This window comes from Ambystoma mexicanum, chromosome 14, assembly GCF_040938575.1.
Source record: "Ambystoma mexicanum isolate Mex_15411 chromosome 14, UKY_AmexF1_1, whole genome shotgun sequence".
NCBI classification, from domain to species: Eukaryota; Metazoa; Chordata; class Amphibia; order Caudata; family Ambystomatidae; genus Ambystoma; species Ambystoma mexicanum.
This window is the reverse complement of record NC_090940.1, coordinates 142,263,440-142,284,872: the sequence shown is the minus strand read 5'-3', so window position 1 is coordinate 142,284,872 and position 21,433 is coordinate 142,263,440. Positions and strand designations below refer to the sequence as shown.

The 21,433-nt window shown below is 47.7% G+C and overlaps 1 protein-coding gene across 1 annotated transcript in view; it reads right to left on the bottom strand.

Annotated features, from left to right (window-relative positions):
• CRIP2 (cysteine rich protein 2) overlaps positions 1-21,433 on the bottom strand; it is a 384,169-nt gene that overhangs the window by 80,688 nt on the left and 282,048 nt on the right. The window contains exon 5 of the mRNA XM_069638742.1: positions 2,263-2,331. Coding sequence (XP_069494843.1) covers positions 2,263-2,331 — 69 coding nt within the window. The remainder of the gene's footprint in view (positions 1-2,262; positions 2,332-21,433) is intronic.

Sequence of the window (21,433 nt, the reverse complement as noted above, 5' to 3'; positions counted from 1 at the left end):
CGGAGTGGATACTTTGTCATTTGACAGCAGTACCTCATCTAATACCTCAAGGAAAAACTGTTGGCTTAGTCATGACTTGTTTTTAAGAGGGCTTTAGTGTATGAACATAATAACAATCAAATGTCTGAAAGCGTGCTTGGTTCAGACAGTTTTCTTACACCAGTAGCCATGTGCAGCTGTAATTATACCATTAACTCCCAGCAGACTGCACAGAAATAACAGTGTCGGGATAAAGTTTGATGTTATCTCTTGATATAACGGAGCTCCAAGAGATCCCAGGAGGATGTATTTTGGGCAGAGGGGCAGGCAGTGGGTGGCAATGGCCATATGGATTAGCATTGCCTGGGGCTGTCAATGGGTGGGTAAATAACTAAAAACACAGGCTTTGTGCCCCTCCTCACATGCCCTCTCCGTGCTACATGTACTCGAATGCAATAGTTTTGGCTTCTAGAAGGCGATTAAGCACCACAAAATAGCCCAAACAAAATGAAATGTACCACAGCTCTTTTCATGCAGCCCATCATACTGACACACCACATGAACATGCAGAGTGTAATTGACACACCACATGAACATGCAGAGTGTAATTGACACACCACATGAACATGCAGAGTGTAATTGACACACCACATGAACATGCAGAGTGTATGTGCAACTTTCTGTTCCTCCTAAACTACCTTCTGGCTTCTCTGTGAAACTGTACAGTGCCCCTAGGAGCTCTGAAGCAAAAACAAAGTAAATGCACAACTCAAAACATACATCTGCACTTGTATTGCCAAGTATCCTCCCCCATCTGCACTTCCATTTGCGTATGCTACCTTCGACCCTGCTCATGTGAACTCCAAACTCTTCCTTTCCACTGCCCTCCACATCTGCACTTCCACTCCAGCAGGTCAGCTTCCACTCTTCCCATCACTCCAGGACCATCTCTTCCCACTGCCCTCCACATCTGCACTTCCACTCCAGCAGGTCAGCTTCCACTCTTCCCATCACTCCAGGACCATCTCTTCCCACTGCCCTCCACATCTGCACTTCCACTCCAGCAGGTCAGCTTCCACTCTTCCCATCACTCCAGGACCATCTCTTCCCACTGCCCTCCACATCTGCATTTCCACTCCAGCAGGTCAGCTTCCACTCTTCCCATCACTCCAGGACCATCTCTTCCCACTGCCCTCCACATCTGCACTTCCACTCCAGCAGGTCAGCTTCCACTCTTCCCATCACTCCAGGACCATCTCTTCCCACTGCCCTTCCACTCCAGCAGGTCAGCTTCCACTCTTTCCATCACTCCAGGACCATCTCTTCCCACTGCCCTCCGCATCTGCACTTCCACTCCAGCAGGTCAGCTTCCACTCTTCCCATCACTCCAGGACCATCTCTTCCCACTGCCCTTCACATTTGCACTTCCACTCCAGCAGTTCAGCTTCCACTCTTCCCATCACTCCAGGACCATCTCTTCCCACTGCCCTTCACATCTGCACTTCCACTCCAGCAGTTCAGCTTCCACTCTTCCCATCACTCCAGGACCATCTCTTCCCACTGCCCTTCACATCTGCCCTTCCACTCCAGCAGGTCAGCTTCCACTCTTCCCATCACTCCAGGACCATCTCTTCCCACTGCCCTCCACATCTGCACTTCCACTCCAGCAGGTCAGCTTCCACTCTTCCCATCACTCCAGGACCATCTCTTCCCACTGCCCTCCACATCCTCAGTCTTATCCCCCACCAACTCTCATTTCTCCAGTTGTCCCTGAGGTCGCGTAGCACTCTGAAGTGGTCAAAACAGCGCATCATGTTGGCGCTATACACAATAAGATGGGACATAAATATCCAGTTTTCAAGGGACTGGGAAGCCAGGATTACTTCTGAGCCTGCACAGTGCAAGTAAAGCAAGCGCTCAAGTGATCTCACATCGCATACGAGTACCACGCCCAGGGTGTGTTATTTCTTTGTCTCCCGGTAAGTAAAAAACAAAACTACAACTGCTGTAATGCAGACAGAAATCAGGAACGAAGGAGCTGCTCACGTGTGACCAGGGCAAATTAAGATCTCAGTGTGCAGCGGGTGACGGGAGCCACAAACCCTAAATCCCAGCAGCTCGCCTCGTGCCTCGTGCAAGATCACACACGTGGATCAGTAGAACAGCAGGCTTGTGATTCAGGTCTGGGTGGCTGCCAGGCCAGGGCAAATCATGCGACATGAACCTACTACAATGCCCACCTGCAGCCAATGCAAACAGGGGCAGGAAGGTGGCTCTCCTTACCAAAGTACACCTTCTTGCCACAGCGCGGACACATGTTGGGCTCCCCGGTGAAGATGGTGACACCAGATGCTGAAAAACAGAAGAAGAGCTTCAGTCCCGGCGTGTACTGAAAATAACTAAAGCAAAAATGAAGAAAGAACAAAACATCCGAACCCGAATATTTAATGAAAAATAAAACCATAAAATAGATCAAAAAGTAAAGTCTGTCTGTGATCCGTGGGGTTCAGAGCAGGTTAGGAGGGCAGGGGAGGGTCAATGGTTCCTGGGGCTTTAGGGGATTTCCCCCCACTTTTGTAACACCTTCGAAGCTGAAAAAAGGTATTCCTTGGTACTGCTAAATCAACAAGGAATCAACAGCACATTTCTAAAACTAATATTTGCACATAATGTACTTTTTTTTCCATCAAAAGCAAAAATACATTGAGTTACTTTTACTTTCTACATTTAAAAAGTCTTTATTGTTACTGTTTACATTACTTGGAATGTCAAATTCATTTTCTGACCGCTTGGTTTTCAGCCGGGGCCATTATTGCCGGGATATTATAGCATGGAACCGCTTGGTGCCAGTAGCGAAACCATGGTTCCTGCTGCATAGGCCTCACCGCTGCACCCTTCTCGGGAGGTGGATATTAACCGTATTGTTCCCTGACCTGAGGTAAGATCCCAGAAAGGAGATCCTCCCCGGAAATCAAGGGTTAATGTCACTCGCTGGATCATACATGCGTCGATACCGGCGGGCACACGTGCTTTCTTACGTAGCATGTGCTCCCGCCGGGATGTGCAGCATGACGATTATCCCAAAACGCCAAGTCGGATTCATCGGTTCCACGTGATAATGTCGCCAAGAAAAAAAAGCAGAGGCCACTTTTTTCCCCCCTGAGCCCTAAAAATCTTTCCCCAAATAGTCCAGGAGGGGTATAATTCCATATTTTTTTTTATTTTAATTTTTTTTTATTGGTTTATAAAAAAAAAACCTTTAAAAGAAATAACATCACATTTGATTAATCATTTAAAAAGATATCATAATTGACCAATAAGCAAGTGAAAACAGAGAATGTCACAAAGTAAGGAATATAAACGATATAAACAATAAAAGTCGTAAAAGTAATAGAAAAGATAAACACTTAATTGGACAAAATGTATCACAGATCATTAGCTAATATTTGCATCCATTTTCATGTGATTTGGCTAGCTCATCTTCAATGTTTTTCAGGAGAAATGTCAAGGCATATGTTAGTTTATTATTAGCCTCTGTGAAACATTCCAACCACCATTCTTCCATGGTATGAAGAGGTTTATTTGCCACAATTGTATTAAACAGTGTCATTCTTCTCGTAGAGAAAGCTTCACAGGTTAAAACCAGATGTTTAATATTCTCTTCAAAATGGTCACAGAATCTGCAGTTCGGGTTCAGTTTCTCATATTTGGGCCATCGTCTAATTACCTCTTTTGTCTTGAATTGATTTAGCCTGAATTTCATAAGCAGGATTCTCTTCTGTTTGTCCGGAGATTTTTCAAGATATTTATAGATTGAATTGTAGGCTTTTCCTTCTGGGGGAACATTTTTCATAAGCGAATATTTAGCTCTGTCTGTGCAGGTGTTGATCCAATCAATTTCCCATAGTCTTTTTTTTACAGCATCTGGATTTTCCATCAAAGTGATTGCATCACTTTTTATATCCATTAGGATTTGATGACATTGATTTAACCATTCCATATTATTACCTTCAATCCTTGAATATGTGGGGAAATGGTTTGATTGTCTGGAGGGTGCATTTTTAAGGACATGGTGCCCCCTGGTGGCCATTTTCACTGGATACCGGATTCATCTGGGATCCTCCTTGAAGACAGGAAATACTAGGAATGTGTCTGGGAGGGATACTGCTGCTGCTGCAGGCCAGGAAGTCTCCCTTCCCCATCACAGGCTCCTCTCTGCATAAAGGCCGCTCTTCTGCAAGAGTCCCGAACCACAGCCTACCAACAGGCCCCTTGGCCACGCCTCCTGCCTGTGCAAATGACCGCTTGAGGGAACTTGGAGCAGTGGGGGAATCTGGGCAGCGCTAAATGGATCCTGTACATTTTCAGGTGTGTCTCTCACACTCGGGGAGGGTTGTGCCTACGCTAGTTATTTATTTATAGGGTTATATCGTTTACAGATCCGCCTGAGCGCCTGGCGACCGATTCCGTTGGTGACGGTGCGCGGTACAAATCCCTTTAACATTAACATTTATGCACCACCATACACGTCACTGTCACGTCACAGCACCAGAAAGAGAAGACCGACAGAAAGATTTTAAAAAAGCACTACGTGTTAATCTGTCCTGCAAAGCGGAGACAAACCTTAGCGTCCAACCTGATGAGGGGGGTCCCCTGTCGGCATTTTTTATTCGCGATGTTGTCTACATCACTTGATATCGTTCAAAGAGTTAATCGTCAGCAACTTTCTGAGTCTTAAGCGCTTAGAAGCTCCCTTAGCACCTGGGGGAGGGGTGTGTCCATCCAATCAGGCAGCCGGGAACGCAGTTGGAATACACCAGTAATCACGTGAATTCTCTTGGCCACCCATCTGTGCTCCCCTCCTCGCATAGGTGCCTTTTTTTGTTGTTGTTCTGGCCAGTGCCCTTTGCATACCCCCCCATCTCGGCAAACACTTCCCCCAGACCTGTGAATATCTCCCCCTGGTCCCCACGATCCACCTCCAACAACTTACCTTGCCGCCCTTTTGCCATCTCAACGCCGTTCCCCCGCCCGCTTCTGGCCGCAGTAGAAGGCTTTAACAGGACTCACACCCCCCCCCTCCTTTCTATCCCAAAAAACGATTATCAGCACTGCTGAAAACAATAGGGATAAGCCCTGCATTCCGGGGCAGACAAGGCTGTTAACGGCCCTGAGCCATAGCCACGCCCTCGTAGTGCTCCGGCCTACCTGCCTCGGGCTGGCGGGCCGTTATAGCTATAATGTAGATTGCACAGCCATTTTGCTATGTGCACGTGTAAAATGCAATTGCCAAGGGGGGGGGGGGTTAGTCACTATTCTACTGAGGTAACCTAACACACAGAAGGGCATTTATCTTAGCAATGCTCTAGTATCCCGCTGCAGGACACTCTGCCCATTGAGTTGGCATGCTTTACCCACTGTCACGCTTTTCCCCTAAACTTTGTACGTTTTATATTTCTACTATGAACGTCGATGGACATCAGGAGAACTCGATGGGTTGTGGTACTTGTGCCTGGCGTGTGGGCTTGTAGCCCTGGTAGTATTCGAAGCAGCCAGGAGGAACCTGTAGAAGGCCCAGTTGGGTGTGGTTCCCCCGTGATTGGGGGTTTGGGGGTAAGAGGGGGGTGGGGCAAAGAGCCGACTGGCTTATGATGGTCTGTCACGGAACTCTGCAAAAACAAAGGTGATGGCTGGAAGGTTTGGAATGAATTCTAACCTCTGGCATTGCTCTGGGCAACCCTCCAGACCATTGTTCTTCGCCTGCCAAGCCATTGCAGAAGGGGGAAAAAAACCATATGCAAATCAGGCTTGGCCCCACCCCAAAAGGGGCCGTCCAGCCCGAACTGCTAGGTCACATCCCTTCTGCAGGAGACCACAAGTATCCCCAAACATGTTTCGGCCTTGTTGGGCCTTATCAGCGAGGAGTAGCTTGGGTCTCTAGGCCCAACAGGCATGGAACCCAGATCTGGGCATACCCGTCCCACTCGGGGTGACAATGCAAAAACAAAGAGGTGATGGTTGGAAGGTTTAGAAGGAATCTTAACCACTGGCAATGCTGTGGGCCATAGGGAACCAAGCTGCACCTCACTGAGGAGGCCCAACAAGGCCGAAACATGTCTGGGGTTGCTTGTGTTTCCATGCAGAGGGGACCTGGCCTAGCAGTTTGGGCTGGGCTGCTATCATTGGTGGCAGTACCTGACTGATTTGCATATGGCTGCATCCCTTTTGCAATGGCATAGACGGGCTAAAAAATGGTGGTGTGGAAGGTTTCCCAGAGCAATGCCAGTGGTTAAGATTTATTCAAAACCTTCCACCCATCACTTTTTTGGTTGTCGTCTGTCACTGAACCCTGACAGAGAGCCTCGAAAAGACTAGCTGACAGCCATTTCTATGGAGATGGTCCGTGGCAGAGTTGTCTGGTCAGTGGCGTAGCAGTGCCCCCCGCGGTGCGGTAGGCCCCGCCCACCATGTCCTAGTGGGGGCTCCCCTCGAACTTCAAAAAGAAGGAATTTATTTTTGAAGTCACTAATTTCAGAAAGAAATGATTTAACATCAGTCCTCAGGGCTACTCCCCCAGGCCCCGAGATGCCTTGGGCTCCTCTGCTCTGTGCGTGACAGGTTGTTTTGGGAGCTTGCTAGTGAACCCCAAAAGCTGCAGAAGTACGGTCAACCGCCAGTTCAGGATAGAAGCTTGCTGGCGTTGGGGGTCAGTGGAGAAATAACCTGTTTAGGATGGAGGATCAGTGCACCCTGACAGAAAACCCCATGTTATTTGCTCTACTTAAACCGAACAGAGGTGGGTGTCGAGGGAGCGATGTACACTATTTGGACTTTACAGCAGCAATTCCTGAGCAGCAAACATGAAGGAGACCCCATAGGTTGCCAGTACTGTACGCTGATGGCGCTGTTCTGATCCGACGCCTGCAGAGGTGGCTCGTCCATAATGGGTGAGGGGGCGTCGACCCACTGTCCACCTCGTCCATTTTCCAGCAGAGGGAGTGCGCCTGGGCTGGCTTTGGCTGAACTGTCAAAAGGTAAACACGGTTCCCCCTTTGACAGTTCAGTTCCCCAGCAGCACCTGTTCAATGAGCCATGCAAGGCTGGGGACGTTTTTCTCCCCCAGTCTTGCATAGCTCATTGGAAATGCTGGTGGGGGAGCTACATGTCTGCATGTCCGAGGGGGCGATGCTGCGCCTCCCCGCACACAGACAGAGCAGGCTTGAGGGATCTATGTGATTACCATGACCCCCAAAAATTCTAATGCCCAAAAATGACGACTTTCTTTTCCAACCCCCTTTACACTATATACATATGTGAGGGGGACCCCCCCCCAGAACACCCCCCTACTACTATTATAGTCCATATTTCCCCACATATATATGTCAGAAAAAAAAGTCTGAATTTCGGGAGTTGGAATTCTGGAGGCAACATTTTGGTGCATTTCCGGCTGGAGCCGAGCGTGTCATTATCCACGCTCGGGCCTCTGCACGCATCTGCAGGAACCAGGAACCTCTTGCTTCCTGATTCCTGTTCATGCTGCAGGAGCTGGAGCACTTGGGAGGACATTTCAAAACCAGGCAGAAGGTAAGATATGTCAGTTTATTTATTATTTAAATATGTGTATGGATGTGTGTATGCCTGTATTATGAGTGAATGTATGGTGATGGGTGCTTGTGTGAATGATCGAGGGCTTGTTGTGTGAATATTTGTGTGGGTGTGTGTATAGCTGGGCTCTAGGGGACAGGCATGGTGTTTGTTTTTACTGGGCATCTATGATAGGTGTCCAGTAGAAAAATACCATGTCTGACCCCTGTGCCCCCCAGTGCCTCGCATACACACACAATCACATTCACTGTGTGCATCTAAGGCACTGGGGCACAGGAGGGGCAGATGTGGCATTTTTTACTGGCTAAACCCAGTAAAGAATGCAAGCCCAGTCTGCTGGGATTACTAGCGCCTTGCATGCAATGTCATGTCCGAACCCTAAGCCCTCCAGCGCCTGACATGCACATATCATTGATTATCTGTCCATGTGAGGTGCTGAAGAGACCAGGGGAAGGCATGCCATTTATTAATGAGCATCTATTATAGATGCTCAGTAAAAAAATGCCATGCCTGGACCCCAGTCACCCCAGCACCTTGCACGCATACAATTGATTGTGTGCCTTCGAGGTGTTTGGGGACCAAGTGGGCAGGCATGGCAGTTTTTACTGGGCATATATGATAAAGCAAGCATGATGTGTGTTAATATGTAGCTGGAATGGCATTTTAATGCAGCCAGTCTAGCCAATTCTTTTTGTAGTATGGCATTTTGTATTGGACAGCTTTATTTATTTATTTTATTTATTTCATTTGTTGATGGTGCCCAAACCCGGAAGAATCACAGCGCTAAATTACATTGGTTGGAAAAAGACAGTTGAGGTAGAACAGTTGCTGGGTTACATTATACTTGCTTTGATAAAGCAATCATCAGTGGTATTACGAAGCTAGACTGGCATTTCTATGTAACCAATCTAGCCAGTTTGTATTGGGCACCTTTGGTAAAGCAAGCAGGATACGTGTTATTACAAAGCAAGACTGGCATTTTTATGCAATCAGTCTAGCCATTTCTTACTGTGGCATGACAGTTTGTAATGGGCATCTTTGGTAAAGCAAGCTGATCAGTGGTATTATGTACCTGGACTGGCATTTGAATGCAGCCAGTTTAGCCATTTATTTTTGTAGTATGACATTTTCAATTATGCATCTTAATAAAGCAAGGATGATGATTGTTATTATGTAGCTAAACTGGCATTTTGGTGCAGCCAGTTTGGACATGTTTTCATACTGTGGCATGCCCTTTTAATGGTGAAGCAACTGAAATGGGGATACTGCAATATATTAGCAGGACATGTATGGACATGTTTTCTTATAGTAGCATTACTGGCATTATGTACAAAGCAAGCAGGAGTATGTTCTTATATGGGAATACTAGGGTATAATGGCGCAGTCAGCATGGAAATGTATGGACACAGCCAGTGTGAACATGTTTTATACTGGCACATATTGTGGGAAAAGGCATCAGGAAAATGTGTTGGAAAAATGCTCCTGTGCACTGTTGGTGACTTGCATCTACTGGATTTTTACTCACGAGTTGCCCTACAAACCTTATTGCAAACTGTAAGGCTTTTTACCCATTAAAAAAAAAAAAAAGGTTTGCTCTAAAAAGCACCATTTGAACCCATTATTTTAAAAAGTTTCACACGTGGGAGTATCCCCGCCCCCCACCTCCGAACCCTTGGGATTGGTTTGGGCTCCCTCGCTACACTCAGTCGCTATGGCGAATCAGGAAGAACGGTTTACGCTCCTCGACTTCAAACATGTGCAAGCCGCCAATGAACGGCTGGGTCCCTGAGGGCCCTTTCAAAGACTTGTGATGACGTCGCTCGCATGGGAGGAGCCGAGGCTGAACGCAGGGGGAGGAACACAAAAATAGGACCATGCCAATGTAACGACTATCCGAGCATGAGATTTTTGGTAAAACGGACTGGTCTCACAAAACGTAGAACACTTTCTGCATAAATGTACCAAGCCCATGGAGCAAATTGGGTCTGTGGGGTCAAACTACAGAGGTAACTCACACCGATTCTGCTAAAAATGTGTTCTGTAGAATCCATTGCTGTTGAATCCTACGGGGCTGGTGTGTGCAGGAGAGCCTCAGAAAGGAAGCTGCCAACAGTGGAACATAGAAGTTCCCGCGCAACCCCTCACACATAGCTCTCAACCATTTGTTTTGCAAAGGTGGGTGAAATCACCCGATTTTGTTTTTGGCGGGTGAGACGCCCATTGGAATGAATGGGCGTGCAGGAGACTTGGCGGGTGAGTCAGCCCTTTACAAGGCGGGTGACACCCGCCAAAAGCGTGTGAGTTGAGAGCTATGCCTCACATACATACACTCGACTGTGAATGGCGGGGGGGGGCTCACCTTTAATAACACGTGTACTATCAAGGACGCCCCTGGAGCTTTGGGACTCTGCTCAAATGCGCCCATGACCTTTATTAAAGGCATAACAATGGGTGCACATTCCAGTGAACCCAGTTCTCAGACCCCTCGATTATTTAACTTTAAGAAACAGTTCCGGACCTCGCTGCTTGCTTCCGGGTTCAATGGTTCGGCTTTGATCCCTTCTGACGCAAAAGCACGGCTGCCCAGGGAAAAGGCTGACACTCACTCACGAGGACACGTCAAGACACTGAAATGGCCAAGTCAGTCAGTGCACGGCTCCCGTTCTGACTCACTTTGGGTAATTCGCTTTATTTTTGCTGATCAACCACATTTGGACTTGGATTGCTCCCTCTGGGCACCCTTACGGGCAGGTGGGAGGGGCGTGAACTTCACGAGGGAGCGTTTGAGGGTAATGGGGCCGATTAAGACGGGTGCTCATATTATGGGTTGTTTGCCTTATTTCCCGTACGGACTGCAAGTCATAACGACCATTGTGTGTTTGCGGGAGTCAGTATTTTAACCTGTGTACGCGTGTCATGTCCAGCACTTAATTGACTGAAACATTCAATTATCTGGCATCCCCTATTGGCAGTAATAATAGAATTGGTATGGTAGAAAATAACACCAGATAACAGTTTCCATGCCGCATACTCGAATGTCTAGATAGTAGAGGGTCAGTAAACAGAGGGAAAAGCCCAAGAAGCGCTGCTACCCAGCCTATGTACTCTGGGCTGTCTGCTATCTGAATACCCGACATTTGGTCATCATCGGGCATATTTGCTCACCGATATCTGCGGCGTTCCAGCGATGTCGGATACCCAAGCTCAGAGCGCTAGAATAAGCTGATCGCGGAGGCGGCTCGTGCACTCCATGCTCGCCTTTGGCCTCGAAGGTAGCGAGATTTCCAAAGCAATGAGCGCTACGTAACATCCTCCTCACCTTTGAACCCTGGAAGGAAATGCCTCTTAAACCCAAAAGAGGTTTACAGTTTCCACATCTGTAAACAAAGCAACAGGAACACAGCCTAGAGACCTACAGGGGATATTTGTGATCCTGCCAGATAAAAAGGCAACTCTTAATTGTGTGGATGTTCCAGATTCTATGTGTAATTAGCCAAATAAGAGTGTGGTTAAGACAGGTTATATGGTTCATAACAAACAGCTGATGGTTCTACTTGATTAGTTAAAAAAAATACAAAAATTTTAATACATTCATCTATAAAATTAAATTCACGCACCTGGGGATTGTTGGGTACCCACCAAAGGAAGATTTAAAAGCGACATTGAATGCCACCAATAAAAACATGTGGACTGTAAGGGGGTTATTATATCACTCGCACTTCTGAATCCTTGGTTTTTAAAAAAAAAACCGATGTAGGTATTGGTAAACCTTCAAACTTCTAATATACATCCATTTCTTATATAGCGCTACACAATCTTGGGTCTCAGAGCACTGAAAATAACAGAGTGGTACTCCATGCATATACCTCGAAAGGATGAGTATGCGTTGCTGAGATTCGAACCTGCAACAGCTGGCTGCACACAGATATCAGGGGCGAGCGCTCAACTCGCTGTGCTATCTGACCAAACTATATAATGACAAGCAACGCATCCAGGGTACAGAGTGAGGGAATACCCGATATCTACGGTAGGGCGCACAATCCATATCCCCAGAGATGCGCGCGAGGAAGAATGTGCAATGTGTGTTATAATGAACTCTGGAACCCTGGCTCCATTTACTCTGCATCCACCAGGGGGCAGCAAGACACTTTACATTGAGCACTCGACATGCCCTAAATAAAAAAGGTACACACGAAGTCAAACGCACTTTTTAGAGCGGCGAGGCAGCAGGAATCAAGCGTGCAGACAATGTTGCACTGGAGCATTTTGGGTGCATTGTATCTAGAGTCAGATGGGTGCCAAATGTGGACTTTCTCTAGGAGGGCACGATTCTCCCCTTAACCACGAGAATATTTCCACAAGAAATTGGAAAACAAAAGCCATCGGATTTACAGGTGTTGGAGTACTTGGCATCTCAGCAGCAGCCACTCAGCCTGCCGAGCTACCTTTCCAGCTTTGTGTCTCAAGACTAACCATCAACTTTCTCAGGATTCAACATGGGCCGTGGATCCCGGGTCCCCGCCTGCCGTTCGTTGCAGCGAAAGGGCTCTAAAAACAGTACAGATGAAGGAGGATCGATTTCGCGAAGAAAACGTCCATTGTCATGTTCCAATATCGACCCTTATAGGGGCGTGCATTAAACAAATCAGTGCATTCGGGGAGCTGTACTCTTGTTTTGAGCCGGTACTAAAACACCGGTACAGATGACTTGTATCATCAGATGTGTAATACGAAACATTAGTACTCGGCACGCCGCGTCCACGGGAAGCACTAAACGTGGATTGGCTCGTTTCCAAGCCATACCACAGTGTAATCCGGTGGACGCACGAACGTTGTTCGCATGCTGGGTACACTTTTTCTCAAGGCAACCTTAGAAAGGGAGAAGGGACCACACGTAGCCCCTTCTCCCTTTTCCAAGGTGGCCTTTTTATTTTTATCCCATTCATTAGTACGGAGCAAGTTGACCCAAAATGGCGCCCTGTTGCTCCGTACTAATGAAGCAGTACACGCATTCTAGTGTTCCTAGAACCAACGTGTACTGCCACAAAACCTTTCCAAACGCCAAAAGAAATGCCGCTTGAAAAGGTTTCGTTAGCCATTAGGGTTCCGGGACTGCAAACTCGTCGAAAACTAGTATCCAGAGCCTGCAGACCCCGGAATACTAATGGCAATAACCACCTCGCCGGCGGGCCATTACCACCTTACGGTAATGCTGCCGGGGCCACTGTTAAGGCCCTTGCTACGCTCGGGCCTGTAACTTCAGGCTCCGGGGGCATTACCATAAGCGGTAATGGCTCGGCGGTTAATGCCACAGTAACTAGTATGAGTAATCATATACAAGAAAGAGACAGGACTATGCTTAGCTGGGGAAAAGACTGGGGCATGCCAGGTTCCTGGGGGCACTGCAACATTGGCATTGTATTTTTCTGATGCCAGTGACATGGCACAGCAATGCTCATAACTGGGGAAAAGTAACCCTGGCCTGGCATTGTGAAATGTGCAGGACCGTTTTCTACAGTCCATGTGAAATCGGCATGGAACAATTTATTGAGGGTCGTGTGACACAGACACAGTCATATCATAGCAATGATTTCTGACAGTTTGCAAGTCACGTGAATCTGGCATGGACCATTTCTCCGGGGACAGAGAAACTGGCATGGTGCAGGCATGGGTAGCATGTGAAACTTGCTGACAATGCAAATCTGGTATAGTATTTTTTTATGGCAATGGTGTGAAGTCAAATGTTTTTAATCGGGGCAATGTTAAACTGTAAAGGCACAGTTAAAATTGCTACACATTGAGCTGAACTTTGGGCCATTTGAGGGCGCCCTGGCATTTGTGAGTGGGACCCCATGTAGTGTACTGCAAATTGCGCATCCTTATATTAGCAGCACCCTTAGAATACGAGAACGTCCACATTTACAACAGCCAGTATTATTTTAGCAACACTCGGATATGATCTGGCATGCAATGGCGGCATGCTGGCATATGCTAGGAGTTCAGATTCTATTTTATGCTCTTGCTATTTTGATTTATTAGCATAGAAATATGATAAGTATTGTATATCCTGGCACAGCACAAAAGCCTGGCGTAATTATCAAACGAACCATCAGAGAACAAGAGAAGACTTGGCCAAAATCCTGCAGCCATCCGACCTCGTCCTGCTCAAGGAACTCCATGCGACATGGAGACGCCTGATCACCATTGCCAAGGCCAACTATTACCAAAACTAAAACCAAACTCATGGTGTACGGGTCCAAACATGCCTGTGATGGCCTGAGTCGGGAATATAAGAGTTTCTACATTGACGGAGGTTGTATCCCCGTGACCAGCACAATCAACACCCTTGGCATTTTCATGGAGGCATCGCTTAATGCGGATGCTCACGTTAATTATGTAGTCAATAACTCCAACTACTATTTAAGAGTCCCGAGACAGATCGGTCCTTTGGTCACACAGACAAACCGTGAGAAGTTGGTCCAAGCCATCATCCTACCTCGGCTTGATTATTGCAACTCACTGCTTGGTGGCGTAACCAAGGAATGCCTGAATAAGCTTCAAAATCATGCCGTACGTACTGTGTAGAATATTACACACAGAGACCCGGTATCTACGTCCCAGGGAGCTTCACTGGCTCCTTGTGGTACCCAGAGTGCAGTTTAAGATACTGACGCTAGGCCTTAAGTGTCTGTTCGGAACCGCACCGTGCTAGCTGAAGGAGAAACTAGAATTTTATGAGTCAATTAGAAACGTTAGGCCCTCTGTCACACATCGTTTTATCGTCCACAGTTTCAAGAGAACTCGGCGGAATGTGCTGCCTTTTCCTACTCTGATCGCACAGGCCTGGAATGAGCTCCGAGAGCATCTGTGAAAACAAAATAACCGTTTTATCTTTAGGAAATGTCTGAAAGCCAGACTATTTGCCTACATAGCCCCCCCCTTCCACTGTTTCTTTTTTCATCATGTTTTTTTCTCCATTTTGTTTTGTACAGTGTAGCGCCTGGATGCCCATGGGCTTTGGTGTTCTAGAAATGCACAGAAATAGAAATAGCCAAGGCCAACAAAGAAAGCAGAGCCCTCTTGAAAGTCATCAAGCACTGCATCGACTCGCTGCCCGACCCATCCATCGACAAATCTACCACCATCAACTCTTCAATTAGATCAGCATGAGCCACCAAGCTACGACTGACAGCACACTACACATCCCATCTCGCAAAACCAGAACCACCTGCACAACTTTCAAGACACTCACTATGGAAGACATCTCTGCCATTCTAGCATCCCTCAAGGCCACATCCTATGCGGACATCCTCTCTGCCTCCGTACTCAAGACACTGCCGACTGAAGCACTCCTCCCTTATTGGACAATCATTAACTGCTCCCTAACTCAAGGTACCTTCCCCTCGACCCTCAAGACTAGACAAATCCTCCCGCTTCTCAAGAAATCAACACCGAACCCCGAAGACCTCAGAAACTACTGCCTCAGCACTGATCTTCCTTTCCTAGGTACGATTCTTGAGAAAGCAGTAGCCACATACATCCTCCAAACACATTCAAGCCAACAACCTCCTTCAGTCCTACCAATCTGGCTTGAGAACCAGAAGCAGCGCAGAAATGGCTACCATCAGGTGATCGACGATTCCCTTAAAATGCTTGATGATAGCCATCCTGGCCTCCTGGTTCTCCTTGACCTCTCAGCAGCATTTAACACAGCAGACCACCAGACACTCACCGTCAATCTACATCTCTGCATGGGGATCAGCGAGATCATCCTCAGCTGGTTCAAATCCTACCTTGCTAATTGCCACCAGTTTGTACAAACGGATTCCTCAAGATCACCAATCTCCGGTGGTGTCCCGCAAGGAGCAGGACTCAAAGGGCGCTGCGGGATCGACCAAATCACCGACCCGCATTGAACTGCACTGACTTCCGCTGCTAGCCCGTATCGTCTTCAAATCCTGCTGCATCATCAACAATGCTGTCACTCTGAAGTCCCCAAACTACCTCGCTGAGAAACTCAGCATCTCCAGAGGACTGTGGTCCACCAGAAGGACATGTGCAGACTTGAAGTCCACCGATGCAGGAAGAAAAAAAAACAGAAGGCCGGCTTTCTCTGTCTATGCCCCCCAAGACTCTGGAACCACCTCCCTATCAACACCCCCTCGCTTCTACAGTTCAGGAAGGAGCTCAAGACCCTCCTCCCTAGCACCTCGGGCCTTACTCATATGTCCTTACACCATTCACTTCCCACCTTCACCGAGATTGTGCGATCTGATCCCCACTGTTTCCCCCCCACCCCCCATTACTTGTAATTCCATTGCTGACTATTGCCCCCCCTCCCCGGTTGTTAGATCCCCACGCCCTTGTTTCACTTCTCCTTAACCTTATTCTACGCCTCCCCACGCCACAAATGAACTGTAAAGCACCCCAGGCTCCCCAAAGCTAAGTCTACACTCAATAAATACCATCATCACAATAAATCACCTTGGACAATGTTTGAAACTGGCAGTTTTTGCTGGCATTTGATTGGCTTTGCCAGGGGTGTAGTAACACACAGTGTATCAAATAATTCTTCACTGATGTGACTCAAATGTGTGTATCTGTTAATGTGCAAGTGCACTCGCCAGCATCATCACTCAAACACAATATACAACACCACACACACACACCCATGCATCCTTTATAAGCACAATCGCAGCAGGGCGTAGAGGACCCCCATGACAACGCAGAGGGGGCAGGCACCTTTGCACCAACATTTGCACTATGCGCTGCTCACTCACCCAAGGGACACAAGGAAAACATGCAAAGAGGGTGAACCTCAAGTGAGGGAGCATGGTTTATGTTGGTGCAAACGCGTCTGTACCCTTGGTGATTTCCTGGTGCCCTTCCCACCCTGCTGCAGATGGGTTTGTTGCATCTCGCCCTTCAAGTGTGTGCGTGTGTTTGTGAAGATAGAAGGTATATCCTAAGCGGCCGGTGCATTAATGAATGCAATGCTGGGTGAGTGCCATGGGGAAATTTTCTGTACGAGTGTTGGTGCCGGGGAACTTGTGTGCACAGTGGGTGTTTCCTCTGGGAAACCTGTTGCTCTCCTCCTTATCCTCTAACTGTAGGTGAACAAAGTAATTGGAAACCAGCACCATAGACTCCTATTAAAAGTTGATGCCACTTTGCTGTAAAGTTAAACATGTGTCCCTTCCTTTGCAAACTCACCTTATCCCATTGGGCGTGCTGTCGTACCCGGGCAAATTTGGGACCGGTTTTTACACTGCACTTGCTCAAAACTCACAGGATGACCAGTGGAGTAACGTTGCTGAAAATATTGTGGGGGAAATGACATCCAAACGAAAGGGGGCCCCTGCCAAATAAGTGGGACTAAATGGTGAGCTTCAAAAGTGTGGGGGGTTTCGGGGCAAACACCCTTGTACCCCACTAACATGACAGCTATGTATGACACTGCAATCAATTCTTTTTTTTATTTCTTTTTTTAACACTGGGAAGTAGGGCGGGCTGACCAATCCCAATCCACACTCCTATGGAAATGGGGGTCTGGGGGGGGGGGGGGGAGAAGGGAGACTTCAGAGAACCCAATGTCCGATGAGGTTACTGGTTGCTTTAAAACGTTGTCCTCCCCAGGCCTTAAGGAGTCCGTGCAAAGATGGAGGAGGTAGAGCGGGACTTGCAGTAATACACTAAAGACCAGCAGTGGTTTCTCCCATCTCTAGTGGTTTCTCCCAAACATTTGCCTGTCTCTGGTGGTAGCTGTGTGGTCTCTTGCAGGCAAGCCGTTCCAGTTTCATACCGGTGTAGGTGATGCGCTCTACTAGAAGGAAGTCTCGCAACCTGTCGGGGAGGAAGCAGCGTCTGGACACCGCTCTGTGCAAAACACCAACAGGTCTAAAGACATGTTGGGAAATAATCCCAGTTCTATGTTCATTTATGAAGTCATTTCTTTGATTATTTTTTTTGGCGAATATTTCTCTCGAAATAAAACATCAAAAATAGTTTTCTTTTTAGGGAGTTCCACCCCCAAACCTCTCGTTCCCCCATTAATGTAACATTCCCGACCCCTCACCCCTTAGATACCCTTCCCCACATCTCCCTATGTTTTTCGATGTTTTTTTCCAAGAGAAACAATTTGGCAAAAAACCCTATCCAAAAAATGTCGATCAATTAACGTTGTACCATAATCCCAAGAAGCGGCGTCAGTTCTGCAAGAACTGGGAGTTCCTGAAAGCGCTGTTGTCAACACAAAGCAGACTGGCAGGAGACGTCCATTTCCCAGAGTGGTCTAGTGTACGGTTCTCATCACTGGAGGCGTCGCCTAGCCGAGTCACCCCGGACAACCGCGAGCAATGTGTTGCCCATAAAACGCTCGATAAATCTGTCCAGTCTTAAAATTCTTGTAGGTGCATCAGCTTGTTCTAGCTCTCCTTTGTTTGTCTCAATGTGTGTCTCTTGGCGGGCTCATGTTTGCCGACAAAGCCTGGGTGCTCTTTTCCTCCCCTGCCGCCACCATGGCTCTTCTCCGACACTACATGCCCACATGAAGGCTGAAGGCCATTTCTATCTTCCCCCTCTCTAACCCTGGATCTACTGTGCTACCTCACACCGGATGTCCTAGCGCTGCCTCTTCACTCCTCCCCAGCATTGGCTCACCTCGCCCCTCAGCCACGAGCTGTGATGCGGCGAGTGGCAGGCGCAGCCGCGCGCCACAAGTCCTCCCCATACGAGGCAAAGATCCGGCTCAGGCAGCCGCCTACAGATTCTAGAGAAGATTGAAGTGGAGTGCCAGGGCTGTAGAGGGAGATGGACTGCGCCAGGTCACTGGGCCAGGCAATGGATACATTAGAGTTCTGGAACGAGGAACTCCAATAAACCCCTCTGATGCACTGGGCAATCCAGTCTGATATGCCTTACCCCAGGCGTCTGCAACCTTTGATCCACCGGATATTTTGGGCCAGAACTGCCTTCAGCCCTAGCCAGCAGGCAACCTATTGATCATGGACGTCATAATCCAAAACTTCTGGAAAGTCGTAGGTTGCAGACCTCTGTTTTAGGCAGAGGTGAGGATGGAAAGTTAAGTTAGAATGAAGACAGCTTTGCTATGAATTTAGTTTGATGTCCCTCATTAAACAGCGCTTGGTAAACATCAGCAGAAAAGAGGGGAAATGGACAAAGGGAAACCGAAGATGGCAGAAAGTAAAGCAGGAACGGAAAAGGGGTGTGGGTTAGGGTGTGGGTGTGGGTGTGTCCCATACCCATTACAAAACAAGAGATGTCAGAAAGTGGTCAAACAGTTGTGTCTGTTAGAATGAGTAATTAAATAATAATACATGATTTCAAAGGTATTGCCAGGTGGTAAGGTAACAGCCCTATGCCCAAGTTACTGCTTTTAGAACATTACACCGAATGAGGGTAGAATGTTTTGATTAAAACAAGGAATGACAAAGGAGAAACACTGGAATGTTGGGACAGAAGACAAATAACAGGTATTGCTGCCCCCTTGCTCTGCATTGTCTTCAATGAACTGCCAGCACTCCAATGTTCTAGTTAAGCAATAAGTCCCGAGCAGGGGGGCATTACCACTTCAGCTAATGCCCCGGGGCCCATATTCAACAAAGGACCTGGGGCATTAACTGAAGTGGTAATGCCCTCCCCCTGCTCGGGGGGTATTGCTATTAGTACCCCGACCCGTATAACCGGGTACTAAAAGCGTTTTTGTTTCTGTTCCCAACAGAAACAAAAATGTTAAAAACAATGGCAGCCGGGGGAAGAGAAAAACTAAGTCCATTTTCCCTTTCCCTGGCACCCATTGAAAAAAGTGAACAAAAAAATGGCCGCCATGAAAAGGAGAGAAGGGACTACACGTAGTAATCCCTTCTTCCTTTCCATGACAGCCTGTCGCAGATCGCGAGCGGATGCGCTGGAGACAGAAGTGTTCACAGCGTGTCCGCTCTAGAAAGGGACTGAAAAGAAAGTGGGTGGGGGGCGAGGAGAGCATTCTGTGGATGGCGGAGGAGAGAGGGGAGAGAGGGAGGACCACACTTAACTCGTTCCCCAGCGGGGGAAGATGGCGGCCTCTGGCCGTGAGGCGGCAAGGAGCAGGGGGATTACCACTGGTTATCCCCCATTCCGAGCCTCCTCATTGGCTGAGAGGCTGCCACCCCCTCCACCACCCCACGCGGCTACTAATTAAGCTTTTTCATATCCAGACCTAGGGCTGTACCTGTCGTTACGGGCCCTGAAGTCAAGGCCAGAGCGCTTAACAAAGGTTAATAGCCCCATAACACCTTATATGGCATGAGGTTGGGGTTCACAAGGCTCTTATAACACACTTAGTATTTAAATTGACATGGGTATGAACAGGCCTGTGGCCAGCACATGAATCCACTTGGGAAGTGGGGAGTATTTGCTGTGGGTACGCTCCACATTGCCGCATGTAGACTTGGAACACAGTGTGCTGGACAAGCTGAAGGGGTGTCCAGTAATAAAGTCACCTGGGAAATGGCACTTCCAAACAAAATGCACCCCCAATGAGATCATACACTTTCCCCAAATAGTCTAGGATTGGAATTTGTAATATATAATTATACCGCTCCTACAATATGTGGGGAAAGTAGTTTAGGGGTCAGGATAACACCTACCTAGCGACTTTTTGCAGGTCTAATTATCACATGGAACCACTGGGGGCTACACGAATCTGCAGGCTATACCAGCTCGTGTAGCCCCCGCAGATGGTCCAATGGCAGGACTGCACAAAGGTTTTACCGGGCAGAATAGCTCAGTGGCAACGCTCTAGTCTTGGAAGCAAGACAACGCAGAGCAACAGGTTCGAATCCAGGGTCCGCACAGAAACCTCTTCGTTATTAAGTACGTTATAAAAAAAACGGTACAAATACTATAATTAAGGGTTATAATTTCTGGCTTGGAGCAGAAGTTGTAGATTTATCTTGAAAGGGTGGACACTGTGTGAATGGTGGATCGCGAAGCCCGGGAGGGAGGAGGGCGTTGCAGCTTTGCAGCCGACAGAGGACTAGCGATTCAGCCAATGACTGGATAGAGTGGACACTGAGGAAGGGTTTTGATATTGCAGATTTTGAGATGTGGTGGTGGGGAGAGGCGATAAAGGAGAATTAAAACTCCCAAAGTTCTGAGTCGACATATCATGAATAATGCAGGCAGGGAGGAAGGAGCTGCTGATGGAATGGGTTTGAGAGCAACGGATAAGGAGAAGGAGATAATCCCAGTCTTGGCAGGGTTGAGCTTTAAAGAGGGTAGCAAGGCAATCGGTCACATGACCATACAGTGGGGGGTTACATCAAACTGCCTCTGAGACATGTCGCCTCAGGAATGTCATAATGCCAGGGGTAGCGGAAGTGACATCACACAACCCTTCACCTCTGGTGACATCACAGGAAGTGATGTCATCTGACCCCACCCAAAAGTGCCATCACGGGGAGCGAGGGAACACGACCTTTCACCCATTGACAAAACAGTTAGTGGCATTACATAGCATTGTGTCCAAGTACACTATGAAAAATATGGTTACGGTATCACTGTCCATGGCCAAACCATAATGAGTGGTTAATATAGCACTTACGAGTAAACTCTGAATGTGTATAGAACAAATATACATACAATATCACCCAACCTGTGTTGGTACTCGCTTATCAACCGCAGCAGGAAGAACGGCTGAGTTTACCTTGCTGCGTGTCGAACCTGCAACATGCAGATCACACACACATGCAGCAGCGAGCGCTCTACCCACTGACCTATCTTACCGGCTATAGCTACCAGAAAACTAACCACTCCAGAAACAAAGCCACATGATGCTGGCCGCTGCCAA